Source organism: Triticum aestivum, chromosome 5D (genome assembly GCF_018294505.1).
Source record: "Triticum aestivum cultivar Chinese Spring chromosome 5D, IWGSC CS RefSeq v2.1, whole genome shotgun sequence".
NCBI classification, from domain to species: domain Eukaryota; kingdom Viridiplantae; phylum Streptophyta; class Magnoliopsida; order Poales; family Poaceae; genus Triticum; species Triticum aestivum.
This window is the reverse complement of record NC_057808.1, coordinates 426,331,345-426,349,147: the sequence shown is the minus strand read 5'-3', so window position 1 is coordinate 426,349,147 and position 17,803 is coordinate 426,331,345. Positions and strand designations below refer to the sequence as shown.

At 47.3% G+C, this 17,803-nt stretch overlaps 3 protein-coding genes across 4 annotated transcripts; 2 read left to right on the top strand and 1 right to left on the bottom strand.

Annotated features, from left to right (window-relative positions):
• Positions 1-524: 524 nt before the first annotated feature.
• LOC123125271 (uncharacterized) lies at positions 525-1,824 on the bottom strand. 2 transcript variants are annotated; one of them, XM_044545790.1, is made up of 3 exons: positions 1,712-1,824; positions 1,362-1,543; positions 525-1,251 (listed from the first exon to the last, which is right to left on the bottom strand). In XM_044545790.1, the coding sequence occupies exons 2-3, from the start codon at positions 1,527-1,529 to the stop codon at positions 889-891; spliced, it is 531 nt and encodes a 176-aa protein (XP_044401725.1). In that variant the 5' UTR covers positions 1,530-1,543; positions 1,712-1,824; the 3' UTR covers positions 525-888. The 2 variants fall into 2 exon arrangements, with proteins under 2 accessions (XP_044401725.1, XP_044401724.1); XM_044545789.1 differs by having other exon boundaries at positions 1,362-1,540; positions 1,712-1,823.
• A 4,307-nt stretch (positions 1,825-6,131) lies between these two features.
• LOC123125270 (probable E3 ubiquitin-protein ligase ATL44) lies at positions 6,132-7,089 on the top strand. Its single transcript, XM_044545788.1, has one exon. It carries the CDS (start codon positions 6,194-6,196, stop codon positions 6,827-6,829), a length of 636 nt encoding a protein of 211 aa, XP_044401723.1. The 5' UTR covers positions 6,132-6,193; the 3' UTR covers positions 6,830-7,089.
• Positions 7,090-11,179: 4,090 nt separating this feature from the next.
• On the top strand, positions 11,180-12,194 carry LOC123125269 (probable E3 ubiquitin-protein ligase ATL44). The gene has a single exon (XM_044545787.1). The coding sequence runs from the start codon at positions 11,399-11,401 to the stop codon at positions 12,041-12,043; it is 645 nt and encodes a 214-aa protein (XP_044401722.1). The 5' UTR covers positions 11,180-11,398; the 3' UTR covers positions 12,044-12,194.
• Positions 12,195-17,803: the final 5,609 nt, after the last annotated feature.

Genomic DNA, 17,803 nt, shown 5'->3' with positions numbered 1-17,803 from the left:
AACATGAAATGACCCGGATCAATGCATTTCGATGTTGTATGCAGCGCATGGGCATCTTACTAGTATTCAATAAAGTTCAATTATATCTTCCGGAAACCCCAGTAGTTTCAGGTGTTCCGGTAGGTGTAAGTTGTGGAACAATTCCACAACTCTTTAGATGGTTGCTTAACTCGTGACTCAAATATTCAACTCGGTGATCAGACCCAAAAAACATAATTTTCAAATGTTCAAGGAGGATTGTTGCGTCTAGGCGCGGTGAAACCGCTCATACAAGTAAGTCAAGTTTCACTGTCGGGGTGTGGATATTCCAAACGAAAAATGGGCATGCATCAAAAAGGACCTTAGTTTGCAGGAGGGCATTCCAAGCTATGGTCACATGGGTCGGGACAGGGGTCACTCAATCTCAGCCGAGAGCACCGGCACGCAGCCCAGCCTAGAGGATACGTTAGCGGTTGCCGGAATGAATGAAAATCAATTTTTAACACCAGAACAACATGTGCGCATGGAATTACACACTGCAACGATTTCAGCAACATCAAATTACACTGCAACATCAATTTAAGCATATATATATACCTCATGTCTGACGATCACATAGAGAAAAGCCGGAATTAATACATCAAACATAACCACACAATCCACCCAGTCTAATTATATAGCCAGCATATATAGCCCAAATGGAGAAATTAACTACAGATAGTAAGTGTTTCCCATTAACACTACACCAGGTACTAGCTAGATTCACGAATACTACGGCACTACTCCATCAATCGTCACAGTAGAGTTAATGCATAATCTACGTTATTCCCTAGAATTACGTTCTCACAGATCGGTACCTCATGAGCTGATCCACGAACATGATCAGTTGCAGCTAGCTGAAGTCACAGGCTAGGCTACGCACTGCTTGCGCCGCCCCATCACCTCCAGGAGGAGGGCCACGCAGCTCAGGAGGTCGCACACCACCATGAAGCAGATGATCACGGTGTAGTAGATCCTGCCGGACATGTGTCCTGGGTCGGCGGCGAGGAGGATCCAGACTAAACTGGCGTACATGCAATGGAAGAGGATGGTGACCGCGAGCGCGAGGTAGGCGAGGGCACGGCGGGCCCAGCGACGGCGGCGTGGGAGCAGCAGCGCCGGCGCGGCCGCGGCCGCCTGGGATGCGGCGCAGCACAACATCCCGATGAAGAGCGCGATTAGCCTGGCTTTCGCCGCGTCCGTCAGCTGGATGCACGGCAGAATGAAGGAGGACTGCAGAGGAAGAGGAACACCATACCAGCTTGGCGCATGATGGATCGGTGGCATGGCAATAATGTCAAGCAAAAGCATCCGAGTTCCGAGGGGCACGGGTAGGTAGGTACCTGGCTGCACGAGACATGGATGTAGGCGGCTATGTATCCGCTTGCTGCGCCGCAGACGATGCTGAAGGCGTTGATGAGAGCCCATGCGCAGACCAGTGGGACGTCATCCCGGATCTCCTTTTTGGCCTCGCTCGGAGGCAGCAGATGATGAGGCGTCGTGCCGTCCATGGAGATCCAAGCTACTAGGTAGGAGTAGGACGAGATCAGCAACAATTAACGTATGGTTATGGTTAGTTCCTCTTCTCTAATTTCATGTCCCTATTCGACATGAAAGAAGAAGAAGAAGAAGAAGAAGAAAGAAGAAGACGAAGAAGACATTAGCAAGATGGCCAGAGATGGAGGGGACTCACCGTCACGTCACGCTGGTCGGATGCAAGGGAGTTTCTTCCTAGCTTGTTAGCTTGGTGTGCTTCCCTCTCAAGGTGCTCGAGCTGCAACTACAGAGCTAGCTAGTGGTGGAGGGGGGGGGGGGGGGGGGGGGGGGGGGGGGGGAGTTTAAGTTTTTTTTTTGAGACAAAGGGGGGGAGTTTAAGTGGCCGAGGGCACCGCACCAGCGAAAGAGAGAGGCAAAGCAACGTGGGGCCGCCCCAAAACCCACTGCGTGTCGAGCGGCCGCAGCCTGACCTGCACACACACACACACACACACACACAGTCTGGTGCGGCATGTAAGCAGGGAAGCATGTGACGGTCTCGGGAAGTTGCCCCTATACCCTCTTTGGCAATGCAGTGCCACGCCTAATATCTTTGCAGGTGTGCAAAAACGTGAATGAATTCAGCACGCGCACATGCATGCATGCACCACACTCCAACGACTGGCCGTGGCTCATCCACATTTCGATCAGCTAGCTAGCTAGCACGATGATTTGACTGGATTTTTTGGTTTTTGACACTCGGATAGCCAGCGATTAGGTCTTTGAGGAGCCCATTCATCAACTTATGCTCGACCAAATATCTACACACGGTTCAACTTGACCCTTTTCAAAAGAAGGAAAAACACCATTGATGACATGCATCTACCAAAGCATAAAAGCACCCATACCCTCTTTGGCAATGCAGCGGGATGCCTAATTTCTTTGCAGATGCGCAGAACTGTGAATGAATACATGACCATGCAAATGCTTAATTGCTTTGCAGTGAATGGTCTCTCACCACGCGCACACATGCACATGCCTACATGCATGGCATATACCACTTCCTAGCAGCCAGCTCTTTTAATTTGATGCACGATCAGTTTCAACTGGGATAGCTTCATCGTTGGTGAGATTCAATTGTTCATGACACAACGAAAATTTTCTATAACTCACACACGACGAAGTCAAAATCTTTGTAAGCTATTTACTGGCAGCTTATGACAGAAATTCTGACCTGATGAGGTCCTTAAACAATGTATAAATCTCTACGTGAGTAATACAAGTAATTTCCTGTAAAAAGTTCCAAATAGTATGATTTCTAGTAGGATACTGCATACACATGTAATAACCCCGGTTCATGCACAGTGCACCAGCCACACCACTCCAATTACTCGAGGTGGTCGTCCACTTTTTGAGCAGCTAGCTAGTACAATAATTTGACTGAACTGTTTAGTTTATTTAATTATTCTTATGGTTGGATGTCGTCGGCGGGTACAACCTCAACTTTCGAGTCCCATTGTTGACGGATCGATCTCATGATCTAGCTTGACACTTGTCAAAAGAAAGAAAAACACAATTGGCGACATGCATCTATCAAGACATAAAGTGGCGAGGAATTGTTGTCCCCATTCTTTTCAAATGCCGCCTCTCCATTCGCATCTGGGGCGTGATTCGTGAGTACATAGGCATCATTCATATGTGCATTGATGCATGGGCGAATTTCAACTTGTTCAAGGATTGATTGTATCACATCATTCAATGTTTCCGGTGGTGAGATTGGGAGGTGGTTTACGACAAAACGCCGCCCTGTCTGCTGCGATGTATGGGGGAAGAGTAAGAGATGCAAAGAGATGGAGCAATGGGCTTTTGTCGGGCTTCTTTTTATCGGTTAGTACACTTGCCCTTCAGTTACGGAAGACCAAAGAGGCCTCTTCGGTTTCCAGAGAGCCGAATCACACGGTTTGTTTTTTTGTAAAAGAATGAGGACATGGTGAGCTGCACGATCAAAATAATTAAGAGTAATTGATGATGTGGCAATGCTACTAAGGTGGATAGGCTGCATGTCAAGAGAAATACGATAGTGGAGATGAGCTATTTAGGTATTATAGATAAGTCTAAGTTAGGCGTCAATCAAATTCTTCTATGATGCTCAATCAAATGATCTTCTAGTACTTTGTAAGTTCAAGACCTAAATAATGGAATGAACATTGTCGTGAGATCTGCTTCTGGATCACCAAGACAAGGAAAAAGAGAGAGTCCCATTCTACATGTCAACACTGGCAACAATAAATTTCTAGTAAAATAAAAGGCCATCGACTTTATAAGTTGCGAGGGTTCAAGTGACTCATCCCGACAAAAGCGGAGTCTTAAATCGAGAAAGTGTCTTTTCCACCAGAACATGGATCTGCTTTCCGACGACTATTCCGTTCACAAATTCCTAGAGCTCAGTCTCCAGACACCCATTTTGTGCGCCCATGTTTACCTGTGAAAAATGTACGATTAGGTGCATGCGTGCATCACAAGTGTCAACAAACGAAGGTATTTTCTTCCATAAAGTAAACTTATTGGATTTATTCATTTGAAAAAAACAATCAAGACCTATAAATGCGATAGAATCCTCTATATCCAATGATTTTTTTTTGTAAAAAGATACTAGAGAGAAAGGCTCGATCGAATCTTTGAAAGTAGGAAAAGGAGAAATTTCGCCAACCATGTATCTTGAACTCGAAGCATGAATCTATCATCTATAGAACAATTTGATCGAAAAATAAGGCTTTTTTGAAATGCCAATGGTGGTTTGTGCTTGAGGTCACAATTGGTATAACTAGAAAAATCTTAGAAAGTGTAAATGCTATATACGTGATACCGGGAAGCGAATCATGGTGCTATACAAGATTATAAGAAGACCAGTGCAAACAAATAGTTGGAGATTAGGTTTATTCCTTCGAAGGATCAGCTTGCAGATGGCTTCACTAAAGCATTGCCTACCAGAAGCTTTGAAGAGTTTCGGCGTAATCTCAACCTAGTAGAGTTGTGATTAAGGGGGAGTGTTGAATATCTTGTGTACGTATCAAATATAGGGAGTAGATAGAATATCTTTTCTTTTTAAGTTTTGTTTCATCTCTATCCATATGTCCCCTGTAATTCTGTTCGGCTGGCTATCTCCACCGAACCCTCCTGTAAACCTACGGTTGCTACATCGGTCGCTACATCAATAAATACCAGCGGGCTTTTGTGTAAGAGGGATGAGACGCTTCATACAACTTCCACGAGTACTTTAGGTCACAGCTGATATATCATAAAGGAGTTATAACTAGAACAACTTAGACAGAATAAATGCTATATACACCTGAAAGCAAAGCGTGGTGCTAACATGTAAGGGGACCAAAAACCGATTTTGAAATATGTCTTTATAAATTTATCTCACGTGCAACGAAAAGAATGAACAGTTCATCCGACATTTGATTTGATCCATGATCGGTGCTTGATCTTCTAGTATTTAACAATTTCAAGACCTAAATGAAGGAATGAAAACAATCGCGAGATTTGCTTGTACGCCACCCAGACAAGTACAAAGAGAGAGTCTCATTCTACGTGTCAATGCTGGCGAGAATGAAATTTCTAGTAAAAGAAAAATCTGTCGACTTTATAAGCTGGGGTGAGGATTCGAGTCCCGGCCCTCGCCCCCTTGGAAGCGAAAACAGAAATGAACTAGCTTTCCAGTGACCATTTCGGTCCGTTGCGAAACTTAATTCCTATGAGTTACACACTTGGATATTAATAAGACCGTTCACAATTTCTTGAAGCTCGCCCTCGCTGATGCACACACGTTTTCGCGCTCATGTTTAGCATGCCAAATTCGCTTGTAGCCCGATTCGCCATCATGTACGAACACCTACACAGCTTCAAGAAATTGCTTCGTCATGCTGTACGTCACGCTAGTACTACCAAAATACCATTCCCAAGGCCCAAGGCCCAAGGCCCAAGGCCCAGGGCTTACGTAGCCCTCGCATTCCCCTCGTGCGCCGTCCGCAGATATTTGAAACCAAAATACCACTCCCAGTCCCAAGGCAGCGCGCGTGCATGCGCCGCGCCCGAACGAAACGACGGTCTCGTACGCCTCCTCCCACAACCGATATGATGGATCTCCCCGCCGTCCCCGGGCACCACCGCACCGCACCGCGCTGGGACGCAACGAAACTACTTCATAGACGACAAATGCTGGGACGATACATGCACGATGCCTAATCCAACAGCTTTGTGCACTTTGGTCTGATGAATGGATGGTGGGATATGCAGTGTCGTCTATGTATCGTGCGTGAAATGTCGTCCGTGTAGCAACGCTCGGGACGCAAACTGCCACGCACGCTCTAGCTGTGCGTGCGCCGCCGTCTCCTGCCACACCCCGAACGCAGCTGGCCGCCGTTTCTGGTTGGGCGGCACGGACCGACGGACGGACCCCGCGTCACGCCGCACGGATATGCACGCGGAGCGCTGTCTCTCACCACCGGCTGCATGCACCCATTCACGCACGCGTACGTACAGCTAGCCACCCCACATCCCCTACCAATCACTTGCCATAAAAGCACGCGTCGGCCTCACGCGCCTCCCCACACCAACCTGGTACTACTCCCGGCCTACCCTAGACTCGAGGGAGCCGCTAGCCAGCCCGATCGCCAGTTACTATCGCCGATTCGCCATGCAAAGACCTTGCGGCGGGTGCTGGGCCACTCGCCGCCTCCTGACCGCGCCCCCGCCGACGGCGGTGTCGCCTGACCAGTCCATGGACGCGCAGCAGGCGCACCTGGCGAGGGTGCTCAGCATCACCACCACCGTGCTCTTCGTCGCCAGCGTCTCCTACATCGCCCTCAGCACGCTCTACGCCTGCCTCCGCGCCGCCCGCCAGGAAGAGCCCGGCGGGGCCGACGCCGACGGCCCGGCGCCGCCGCGGGAGGCGACCAAGCGCGCGCTCGAGGCGATCCCCGTGCGGGTGGTCGTCCTGCTGGACCATCCGCGCGACGGCGGCTGCCCCGAGGCGGTCGTGGCGGACGAGGGTGTGGGCGCGGACGCCGACGCCTGCGCCGTGTGCCTGGCGGAGTACGCGGCCGGGGACGAGGTGCGCGTGCTCCCGGCGTGCCGCCACGGCTTCCACCGGGAGTGCGTCGACCGCTGGCTGCTCACGCGCGCGCCCACCTGCCCCGTCTGCCGCGCCCCGGTCGCCGCGCACCTCGACGGCGCCGACGCCAAGGAGGAGAACTCCCCGACCTCGACCAGGCACGCCGGTTACTTTGGTGATTTCGCCGCCTGGTCCATTGGGCTCCCGGCGCCGATATGACGAAACCGTCAGCGTCCATCAGCTTGTGGATCGGAGACGCATGGTAGCGACCAATCAGGAAGGTTCAGCTAGTCGTAATCCGGTAGTGTGTCTAAATTAATTTTGATGCCTCAAACATTTGTTGATCGATGCCAGTTGTGATCCTCAGATTAATAACGACAGACCACATAGATGAAATTTCGGTTTTTTTTCATACTATCCATAAGTCAATTTTCTGGCCATGCATGATCTACAAAATGCATGAGGAATGGACATCTATATACGTCGTTTGTGTCCATTTTGATGTTGTTCTGCCAAACAATGGCTTTCTTGCAAATACCCTTTTGAAGTGCCGGATCTAGTAAAGGGGGATTGAATTGTGCTTGAAGAATGACATAAAACAAATCTTTTATATATATGAAACATGTTGCATAGATCATGTGTAACCGGACCAAAAAAGAAGGATTGTTGTTTTCCATACCATGGATCGCACAACGCGCGTTGTGTTCCACTATCATAGCGATAACAGAACAATAGCCCGCCTTCTAATAAGGAAGTTTAAGATGAGCTAAAGCCCATATTTGTTGTCTACCACCAAAAGAGGAAAGCTAATAAGTACTTGATTGTTTTCTCTTTGGAGTCACTGCTAAAATGTGACAAACTAGAAGTCTAGAAGTAGCAAATTTTGCGCGCATGCTTGATCCACAATACCTAATGGAACTTGGTAACCATGCATTCATTTGTGTCCATTTTGATGTTGTTCCCAAGAATTGACCACTCGCAACAATCCTCTCGAGGTGCAAGGTCAAAAGGGATTGAATTGTGCATTAAACAATCATACAAAAAAAAAACCTGCAAAAAAACAATTATACAAAACAATTGGGCAACGTGTTGCATAGATCATGTGTAACGTTACCGAACATAAGGATTTTAGTTTTTCATACCACCGTACAACGCGCGTCGGGTTCCACTATCATAGCTATAAAGGAACATAGGTCAGCTTCCAATTAGGAAGTTTCAGCTGAGCTAAAGCCTATTTTTTGTCTACCACCAAAAGAGGACGTCGAATGAGTACTTATCTGTTTTCTCTTTGGAGTCACTACTAACATGTGACAAAGCAGTCCCCATAAAAAAAACATGTGACAAAGCAGAAGCAGACCAGATATACAAAATTTTGAATTTTTTAATAGTCTCAACAAATTTTGTGGGCCTGCTTGATCCACAATATCTAATGGAACTTGGTAACATGCATTCATTTGTGTCCATTTTGTTGTTGTTCCCAAGAATTGACCACCCACAACAATCCTCTCAAGGTGCAAGGTCAAAAGGGATTGAATTGTGCATTAAACAATCATACAAAACCCCCCGCAAAAAAACAATTATACAAAACAATCGGGCAACGTGTTGCATAGATCATGTGTAACGGAGCCGAAAATAAGGATTGTACGTAGTTTTTCATACCACCGTACAATGCACGTCAGGTTCCACTATCATAGCTATAAAGGAACATAGGTCAGCTTCCAATTAGGAAGTTTCAGTTGAGCTAAAGCCTATTTTTTGTCTACCACCAAAAGAGGACGCCAAATGAGTACTTATATGTTTTCTCTTTGGAGTCACTACTAACATGTGACAAAGCAGTCCCCATAAAAAACATGTGACAAAGCAGAAGCAGACCAGATATACAAAGTTTTGGATTTCTTTAATTGTCTCAGCAAATTTTGTGGGCATGCTTGATCCACAAGACCTAATGGAACTTGGTAACAATGCATACATTTGTGTCCATTTTTATGTTGTTCCCAATAATTACTCACCTGCAAAATCCTCTCGAGGTGCAAGGTCAAAAGAGAGTGAATTGTGTGTTATAAAAAAGTATACAAAACAATTGGGCAACATGTTACATAGATCACGTGTAACCGAACCCGAAAATAGGGATTGCAGTTTTTCATACCACCGCATAACAGGCGTCGGGTTCCACTATCATAGCGATAGAAGAAAAATAGCTCGCCTTCCAATTAGGAAGTTTCAGCAAAGCTAAACCCTTGACAGTTTTCCACCAAAAGAGGAAGGCAAATAAGTTCTTGACAGTTTTCTTTTCTTCAGCAATCATTTCTCAAATATACCTCATTTGTTATATGTATAGTAGTAACAAAGGTACAACAACTATCTATGAAGAATGCTCCCTTCTAGCTCACAGTTTTAATTCTGTAATTTTCATCACTGTCCTAGGGCGGCCAATGTGGCGGCGGATGTATTGGCTAGGAGCCAGGAGCCTCTCGAACAATTTCTTGAAAGTCGGAGCCTCCAGCTTTCCTAGTAGATATCTTATCAAATGACGTATCTCTTTTTTCGTATAAAATATAAACCGGCCGGCATTCCATAAAAAAGGTAATTTGTTTAATCTTTGTCTCAGAGGAGGACTGACACGTTATATATATATATATATATATATATCTCGTTTTGGTCTTACTGGTGAAAGTCCAAGCCCTTCGTGCAACGCTCTTCCTCGTGTCGACGTGCTCCATCGTTATGAGATGTCAATCCACTTTGGTCTCGTCACCACTCCATCATGACCTTACATTAGGTCCAAGATTCTTATGAGGTAGGGAGATGACCAAAATACACCTTGTAAGATACTCGAAATGTCAAAATAATCTCTCTCCCTCAACCGACATGTAATTGATCATATCTATTAACCAAACTAGTGGATTTACATACAAAATATGTTGAGCACATATGCTCTTCATAGTTTGTATGGTACACTAATATGAAGTAAAATTCCACATGGTTTTCCTTTACCTCAACAAACTCATATTTTTCACTTCCATTTCAAACACCTTATATATTTTTTTTAGAAATATGGGGTTCTAGCATCAACACTACCCCATATATGAGAGATATGTGAATGGTGACAATTATTGAGAGTTTTGGTTAAGTATTCACAATGATTAAATGAAAGTGGACATGCTATAAAAAGTTGAAGCAATGCACAACCTACGTCCCATGAGTAAAGGCCAACGCACCTAAATCTGGCCCAACGACCATCTGAGCTAGACTTGGTTGTTGTATCACTTTAAGAATTTCTATTATTTGTCCTTCATTCTGCACAAAAGATTCTTTTTTCAAACGAACTGACATTGACATTGAAGCGGACGAACCGGCGGCCGGACCGGTCAAAACCTGAACCGATAAGCTCACGGGTTTGATCGCCACTCCCATTTCTAAAACTATGGCTCAGTCGATGTTGAAGAGCTTTGATCCAATGTTGAGATCCTACCGTGTAACATTCTCCATTTTTCAAGCTATGAGAACTACTTTCCTTTTAAGTTAGAATTTACTCAATTTTATGGGATTTTCACGGGCAAAATCCAGCTGGAACCATTTAGGTTACAATAAGGAAATGGAGATATACACGAGTTCTTTTTCTTAAGTATGAACCTACTCCTACCTACCGCACCCTTCATTATCCCTCCGGCGGCCACCCACGTGTTTCACACTTTTCCCTTTGCAATGTTAACCATCCCACCACACCATCATCTTTCCCACGCACACACTAGAGTGCTCACCTCGCTTGCTCCGCCATGGTCGACCACCCTCGCTCCCCTGCGTGTATCTCCAGCCGATGCCTACGTCGAAGCAACGTTGCTGCTGGAGGCTGGCCGACGCGATGATGTTGCAAAGCGGGCTCATCATGGCCGACCACCTTTGCTCCCCTGCATGTATCTCTAGCCGATGCAGCGATGCCCATTGCGAAGCAATGCTGTTGCTACAGTCCGGCTGACGTGACAATAATGCAAAGAGGGGCTTGTCGGCGCTAGACCGGCTATCACGCGACTGCAGGGACACTGGTAGTAGATTGTGATGTTGATATTGACCATAACATCGGTGATGTTGCGACCGCAACGCCGATGATATGGTGTTCCATGATGTTGCACAGGCTGAGTAGATGGGGGGAGGGGGGTGTTCATGGCAGCGGGGCAATAGCTATTGCTGCGGCGGTCGGCGTGCGCCACACTCCGCGCAACTCTGTCGGTATGGAGACCAATACAATTTGGGGATTTGTTGCGCTTGCAACATGTGCCTTGTTGCGAAGCTAACACGACACAACCAGACGAGCACAACATTGACTCATGTTGCAAATGAGCGGTTGGCTGTCATGTTGCGAACGCACGGTCGGCTGATCAGTTTGCTGTTCGCGCGCAGATCCAATGGTTCTCGAGGCGGCCGATTAGATGTGAGCTTCAGCCGGCCGATACGTAGAGTCTATTACCTGTGGTGGAAAGGAGTTAGCCCGGTTGAAAATTGCCACGCTCTAGCTGTGCGCGCGGCACCGCCTCAAAGTCAGCCGGCTGGCTGGCTGGATCGATCGACCCACCGTTGAGCGGCAGAAACGGACGGGCAGACACAGGCCCCGGCGCCTCGCGCCGCGCGGAGAAGCGGGGCGGCTACGCTATGAAGCTTCCCTCCACCTTCCGTTTCTCTCGCCCGGATGCCCGCGCGAAGATATCTTGCTAGCTACCACCCCCGCCTTAAAACCACAGGTCGAGCTCACACGCCTTCTTCACGCAGCACAACCTAGAACTCTAGTTCACCATGCAGCAACCACGCGGTGGCTGCTGGGCCGCTCGCCGCCTCCTGGCCGCGCCGGCGCCCCCGCCGGATCCCGCCCATCCGATGGACGCGCAGCCGATGGCGCGCCTGGAGACGGTGTTCAGCGGCACCACCATCGTGCTCTTCGTCGCCACCGTCTCCTACGTCGTCTTCAGCGCGGTCTACGCCTGCATCCGCGCCACCCGCTACGACGCCCGCCAACAAGGACACGGCTGGGTCGATGGCGACGGCCTGGGAGCGGCGGCGCCGCGGGAGGAGACCAAGCGCGCGCTCGAGACGATCCCCGTGCGGGTGGTCGTCCTGCAGCAGCAGCAGCAGCAGCCCGGCGATGTCATCGGAGGCCGGAAGAAGGAGGAGGACGCCGACGCGGACGCCGGCGACTGCGCGGTGTGCCTGGCGGAGTACGCGGCCGGGGACGAGGTGCGGGTGCTCCCGGCGTGCCGCCACGGGTTCCACCGGGAGTGCGTCGACCGCTGGCTGCTCACGCGCGCGCCCACCTGCCCTGTCTGCCGCGCCACGGTCGGTGCTCACGTCGAGGGCGCCGACGCCAAGGAGGACTACGCGGCCGGACACGGCGGTGTCATTGGTCTCGCCGCCGGGTCCCATGCGCTTCCGGAGCCGGTGTGACCTATCAACCTTGAGTGTGGATCGGCAGATGGCGGTCACGGTTCACCATAGCTTTAGTTTAGCTGAACTTTGATGTCTCAAACAGGTTGTTGTTTTCAGTAATCACCCAGCTTATAATAACTAATAAGGATAGCGCGTTTGCTATTTGCAAGTTGCTTGAAATTCAGTGGTGTGTAAGTAGATTTTCCAGAGAAGAAGATGAGGGCAATGGCACACCCCGAGCTCCGTGGCCGAGACGGGGAGTCTTGTCGGGACCTCGCCTTGGACGGAGACGACACAACTGTCCATGGCGTTGCCCGGCGAGGACGATGATTCTACAGCAAAGCGGATTGACCCATGAAAGATGCAAAACAATCGAGCAATTTGATCATATATCATGTGTAACCGAACCGAAAATAAGGATTGCGGTTTCATACCATTATAGCGGTAGGGTTCCACTATCATAGAGATAACGGACAATAGTCCGCCTTCTAATAAGGAAGGTTCACTCGAGGTAAAGCTTTCTTTGCTATGTACCACCAGAAAAGGAGGGCACTGAATGAAGGGGTACATTTGTAATCTTTATCTTCGAGGAGGGCGGCCGCACTATCTTATTTCGATCTTATTCGATGGAAGTCCAAGCCATTTGCGTCATGCTCTTCCAACTGTCATCGTGCTTCACCGTGGCAAGCTCTCAAGCAACTATGGTGTCATCAGCAGTCCATGGCAATGTCATCGGGTCGAAAATTGTAAGAGCATAAAAAGAATGAACTAAACACCCCTGGCAAAATATTCGACAATAAGCAAGCAAACTATCCATGCAAGTTTCCATGTGTAAGCAAGCAAACTATCCATGCAAGTTTCCTTCTCAGCCAAGCAACTTCCCATAAAAAGCAGGGTTAACATGTAAGTTTTCCTTCTCGATACACCTTAAAAGTATTGTAGTTGTTGATAAATTTGATTTTTTTTTTGCGTAAAGGACTACCTGCGCGAGTGTATTGCCAGAAAAGACCACCTCCAAATAGAACTGCCAAAAAACTACCGTGACGGTCCTATTGCCGGAGACTGCAGGTTCCATATCACAGGATTTTCCGAGTGGCAGATCGATGGAACCGAACGGTGTGCACCATGTGCACTGTTGTGTTGGAACGAGTGGTCCAAAGTGGGTTGTCATACATTTGGGCTTATTTTGTGTAACATACGCAAGGATATAGTGAAGTTTTATAGTCAACTAGGGAGGAACAAGGCCCCCTCGATCTGGAGCCAACACGAGACTATACAGAGAAGTGTGCCAGTGAGCAGCAGCGGGTCGTCTTGTGTTTTCAAGGCGGTGCGGTCTGGATCCATGTACACATCACGGAGGAAGCCAGGAATGCAGGTCTCAAGGTTGCTTAATTAACTAGGGAATGAATGACGTATAGTGTTGGCCGCCTTAGTCCCCGTCGGCAAGAACACGTGGTGCACTACGTCCCCGCCACGCTTGAAATCTTGTCATATGGAAACTACAGCCACGGGCTACGGCGGCAAGCCTTACCCCATCTGCTGAGGTGGCAAGAGTGACACATGTTGCTTGTTAGACCTGTCGGTATAGTAGTTTTAGCAACTCTATTCATGGGTGGTCTTTTCTGGCAATATGTTCACGCATATGGTCCTTTACGCAAAAAATTGATGCATTTTCCTACAAACTTAGTCAAAGTTTGCACCATTTCACTTCAGACAAAATATATAGAGATAAACGCACCGTTCGTCACTGAACTCTCGCGAGATGAGCACATTGATCACACAAGTCTCAAAATGTGGAGAATTGGTCAGTTTGGTTTGCTTTATGAGCGAATGTGTCACTTCCCTGTTGCGAGCCGTTACGGAGCCCACGTGGCTTGCTGACTCAGCGTATGGCCCACTGTCAGGATAATTGTGAAGGTTTTTTTTTGCAAATTGTGCATCCCCTCCCTGGTCAAAATCCCCAATTCAGCCTGATTCGGGGAAAACCCTAGCTCTCTCTCGATCTCACCTTCTCCTCTCTCCAGATCTGCCACAGCCGTCGCCGTTGTCGTCACCTCGCTCAAGATGGACCAGTATGAGGGAGAGAGCTGGCGGCCGGAGAACAGGGAGGGTAGTATCTTCTTCCCGGCGGAGGGCTGGAGGCGCGGCGAGCCGGAGTTGCGGCCTGAGGTCGGTCGCTGTGTGCTGAGGCGCACGGCTGGGATGTACCGGCTGGAGGAGAAGCTACGCGGTCATGCCCTGGTGGGTACAGTGGAAGGGAACCGGCCTCCCGTGTCGCCGGCACAGGTGGTTGCTGCTTTGGAGGCGCAATGCGGCGTCCGCCGCGGCGACGTCATGGTTGAGGTATGTTCGCCTCCGGCGGATTTTCTTGTACGGTTTCGGTCTGGCGACGACTGCACTCGCGTGCTCATCTACCACTCCCGCAAGCTTACCGTCGGCAGCGAGACAATCCAGTTTTGCTGGTGGCATCGTGGGATGGGTGGCGAGGAGTCGTCTATGAAGTTTCTGACAAGGTTGAGCTTTGATGGGCTCCCGCAAGAGGCATGGGAGGTCGAGTTCGTTACCAACCTTGTTAACAGTCTCGGCGGCGATCTCGTTAAGATATTGAAGCCCACTGATCGGTGCTTCGTCGTTGTTGAAGCATGGATGAAGAACCCAAACAAATTGCCTAAATTATATGAAGTGGAGCTACCAGAGCCTGAATTACGACAAGATTACCCAACCTCTGACTCTGACGTGCCAATTTCACCGCCTAGTAGTCGTCTAAAAGATGAGAAGCCAACAGTTGTTCATTTTCTGAAGATCCATGTTCTGAAGGTTATAGATCACATCCCTATCTTAACAGAGTTGCCGCCTGCTTATGACTATGACGAAGAATCGAACAGCGCTCGGTGTCACACTTTCACCTGTTATCCTGGTACAATAGATGGTGCAGAGAGGGCATACATTGGTGGTGGACATGGTTTTGCAGGGCCAGGGTCCGATGGCCGTGCAGGTGCTCTGTTCAGGATGTAGATGAGACAGAGATGTTGCATCTCTTTTATTCAGCAATGTATAATGTATGTTTGTTGTGTGCCAATGTGAGCATATGTCTGTAAGACTATTGTATCCAAACCTGCTGCATGCAGTATGTTGGGTTGTGAACCTATTTTATGTAAGAGATCTATTTATGATGTGTGACTGATGTGAGGATGTTGCATGAAATTCAATTGTTGTTGCACTACCAGTATATGCAATTTATTTGACAAGAGATATCTCATTTAACAAAAGTGCAGAAACCAAAGAGAAACACAGAACAGTACTAAAAGAACAAGTTCACTTTGGAACTACACAGAGCAGTACTAAAATTCCTCAGTACTAAAAGAACAAATTCATCCAAAAGGATTAGTTGTGCCAAAAGTAACTACACATGACAGTACTAAAAGAACAAGTTCATTTTGGAACTACATCAAGTTCATTTTGAAACTACTGCATTACTGAATTACAGCATGATCTCAGTCTTGTGGTGCTGATTGTGTATTGTTGATCTCCTCTTCATCCATGCTTATGCCAGTCGTCTTTACATATGTTGGTCCTGTTCTACCTCTTCTTCCTCCCTTTCCTCCCCTTCTTCCCGCTCTTCTGCCTCTTGTAGGTGCACCTCCTCCTCTCTGTCCAAACAGAAGATACTGAAATCCTCCAACACCTGCTGCATTGTTGCTTGTGCCAGCTGTGTTTGCATTCCTGTTAATTGCACTAGCTGCAGCTCTAGCTTCTCTTCTTCTTCCTGACCCGTCCCTTGCTTGAGCTCTCAAAACCTGTGCTGTGACTGTTGATGTCCTTGGTGGTGGAATGTTAGCTCTATATTGTGCAACAAAAGCTGATTCACTAGGGAATGGCTTTATTTCTTCAATGACAATTTTTGGCGCCTGCATTTTATGAATGACATAACTCTGTTTTATTGGAAGAACAAAAGAGAACAAGTTACAAGTACTTTATTATAAGAATTTGGTCTTCACCTCATGTGCTAGCTGAGATATCATAGATTCTTTGACATTGCTAGGATCTTTCTAGGGTCTAGTTGTACATGCTCAATGTGCTGATCAAAACAATACAAAATTAGTTAGTAGTGCCTATACAAACTGGAATTATTTGTAAGTATAGCTGCATATTACCTCTAGTATCTCAGGAATATCAGCATATCCATTTTCATCAATCATTGTAGGGACTCTGTTTGGGTTTGGCATGGAGGTTGGAATGCCCACTTGCTCTTCCACAGTTCTTCTTCTCCTTCTCTTTGTTCTTTGTTGTTGTTGCTCCTGTGAGCTGTCCTCTGTTTGGGTTTGTGGTGCTTGTGCTGCTCCTGTTGCTGCTGCTTGTGTTGTTGCTGCTTCTGCCCTTGCAATCTCTTTCAATCTAGGGCATCCTTTCTTGTTATGGCCTGCATTTCCACAATATCCACAATGAATAGTGACCCCATGTTTGGTCAACTTTGTACCATCCTCATTTTCTTCAGGACCTTTTCTTCTTTTTTGCTTGAGGGCCTGCCAACAACCTTCTCATAAAATGGAGGTTTTACTACTGGGCCATTAACATGCTCCCATTCCGACTTATCTCTAACTGGCTTCACCACAGGACCATAAGCTTGCATGAAAGCATTCAAAGAATAGCTACTACATACCATCTGTTCAGGCTTAATCCTCTCATGCCTACAACAAGCTATTGCATGGTTGCATGGAATGCCAGTTAGCTGCCATCTTCTACAAGTGCAAGCTCTCATGTTTAGCTCTACAATGTAACTAACACCATTGCTCAGAACTTTGAAAGTTGACTTTCCATATTCAGTAGCAAAGCAGTTTGCTGCATAATCTGCATTTTTCTGAACTTTTTGTCTAATCTTTGGGCAAATCTGACCAGTCCACTTCTGTAGAGCATCCTTTTGCATTTTGTTATATCTTGTCCCTATCTTGCAAGCAATGTTCTCCAACATAGACAGGACAGGTAGCTCTCTAGCTTCTAATATCCACCTAATTAGTAGGCAGGTCCATAAACAGAAGTAAGCAGTAGACATTTAATAAGCAATAGTAAAGAGAAGAAGGTAAGATAATTACTTATTGAAAACTTCACAAGAATTGTTTGTAAGTATGTCACATTTGACAAAATCACTGAAGAAAGCTCTGCAATACTCATATGGCTTCTTTTCATCTAACCAAGCATGTGCTTCAGGACAATCTGCCTTGAACCTGTCCATGTTTTGCTGCCATCTTGTAGCGTTGCTTGACCTTGCACATGCCCACAAGTGATTCTTTACTGTTTCTCCCTTGTGAAGCTGGTTCAGGTTCTGGTAGAGTTGTCTGACACAAAATCTATGTTCAGAGTCTGGGAACAATTCTCTGACTACTCTAATCAAACCCTACATCACAACAAACAACAGCTATGTTATGCTAAGACAGAAGATACAGTGTTGTAATCACATACATATAAGGAATTTTTTAATTTTCACCACACCTTCTGCTTATCACTCATTATAGAGATAGTTGATGTGTTAATGATGTTTAGGTCATTTTTCAAATTAGTAAGAAACCACTTCCAGCTGGCATGGCACTCCACCTCTACGACAGCCATTGCAATTGGGTAGATGCAGTCATTGGGATCTACTCCAATTGCTGTCAATATCTGTCCACCATATTTGGTCCTTATGTGTGTTCCATCAAGACAAATAATGGGCCTACAACCAAGTAGCCATCCTCTTTTACAAGCATCCAGACATAAGTACAAAGTGCTCAATGTTTCACCCAT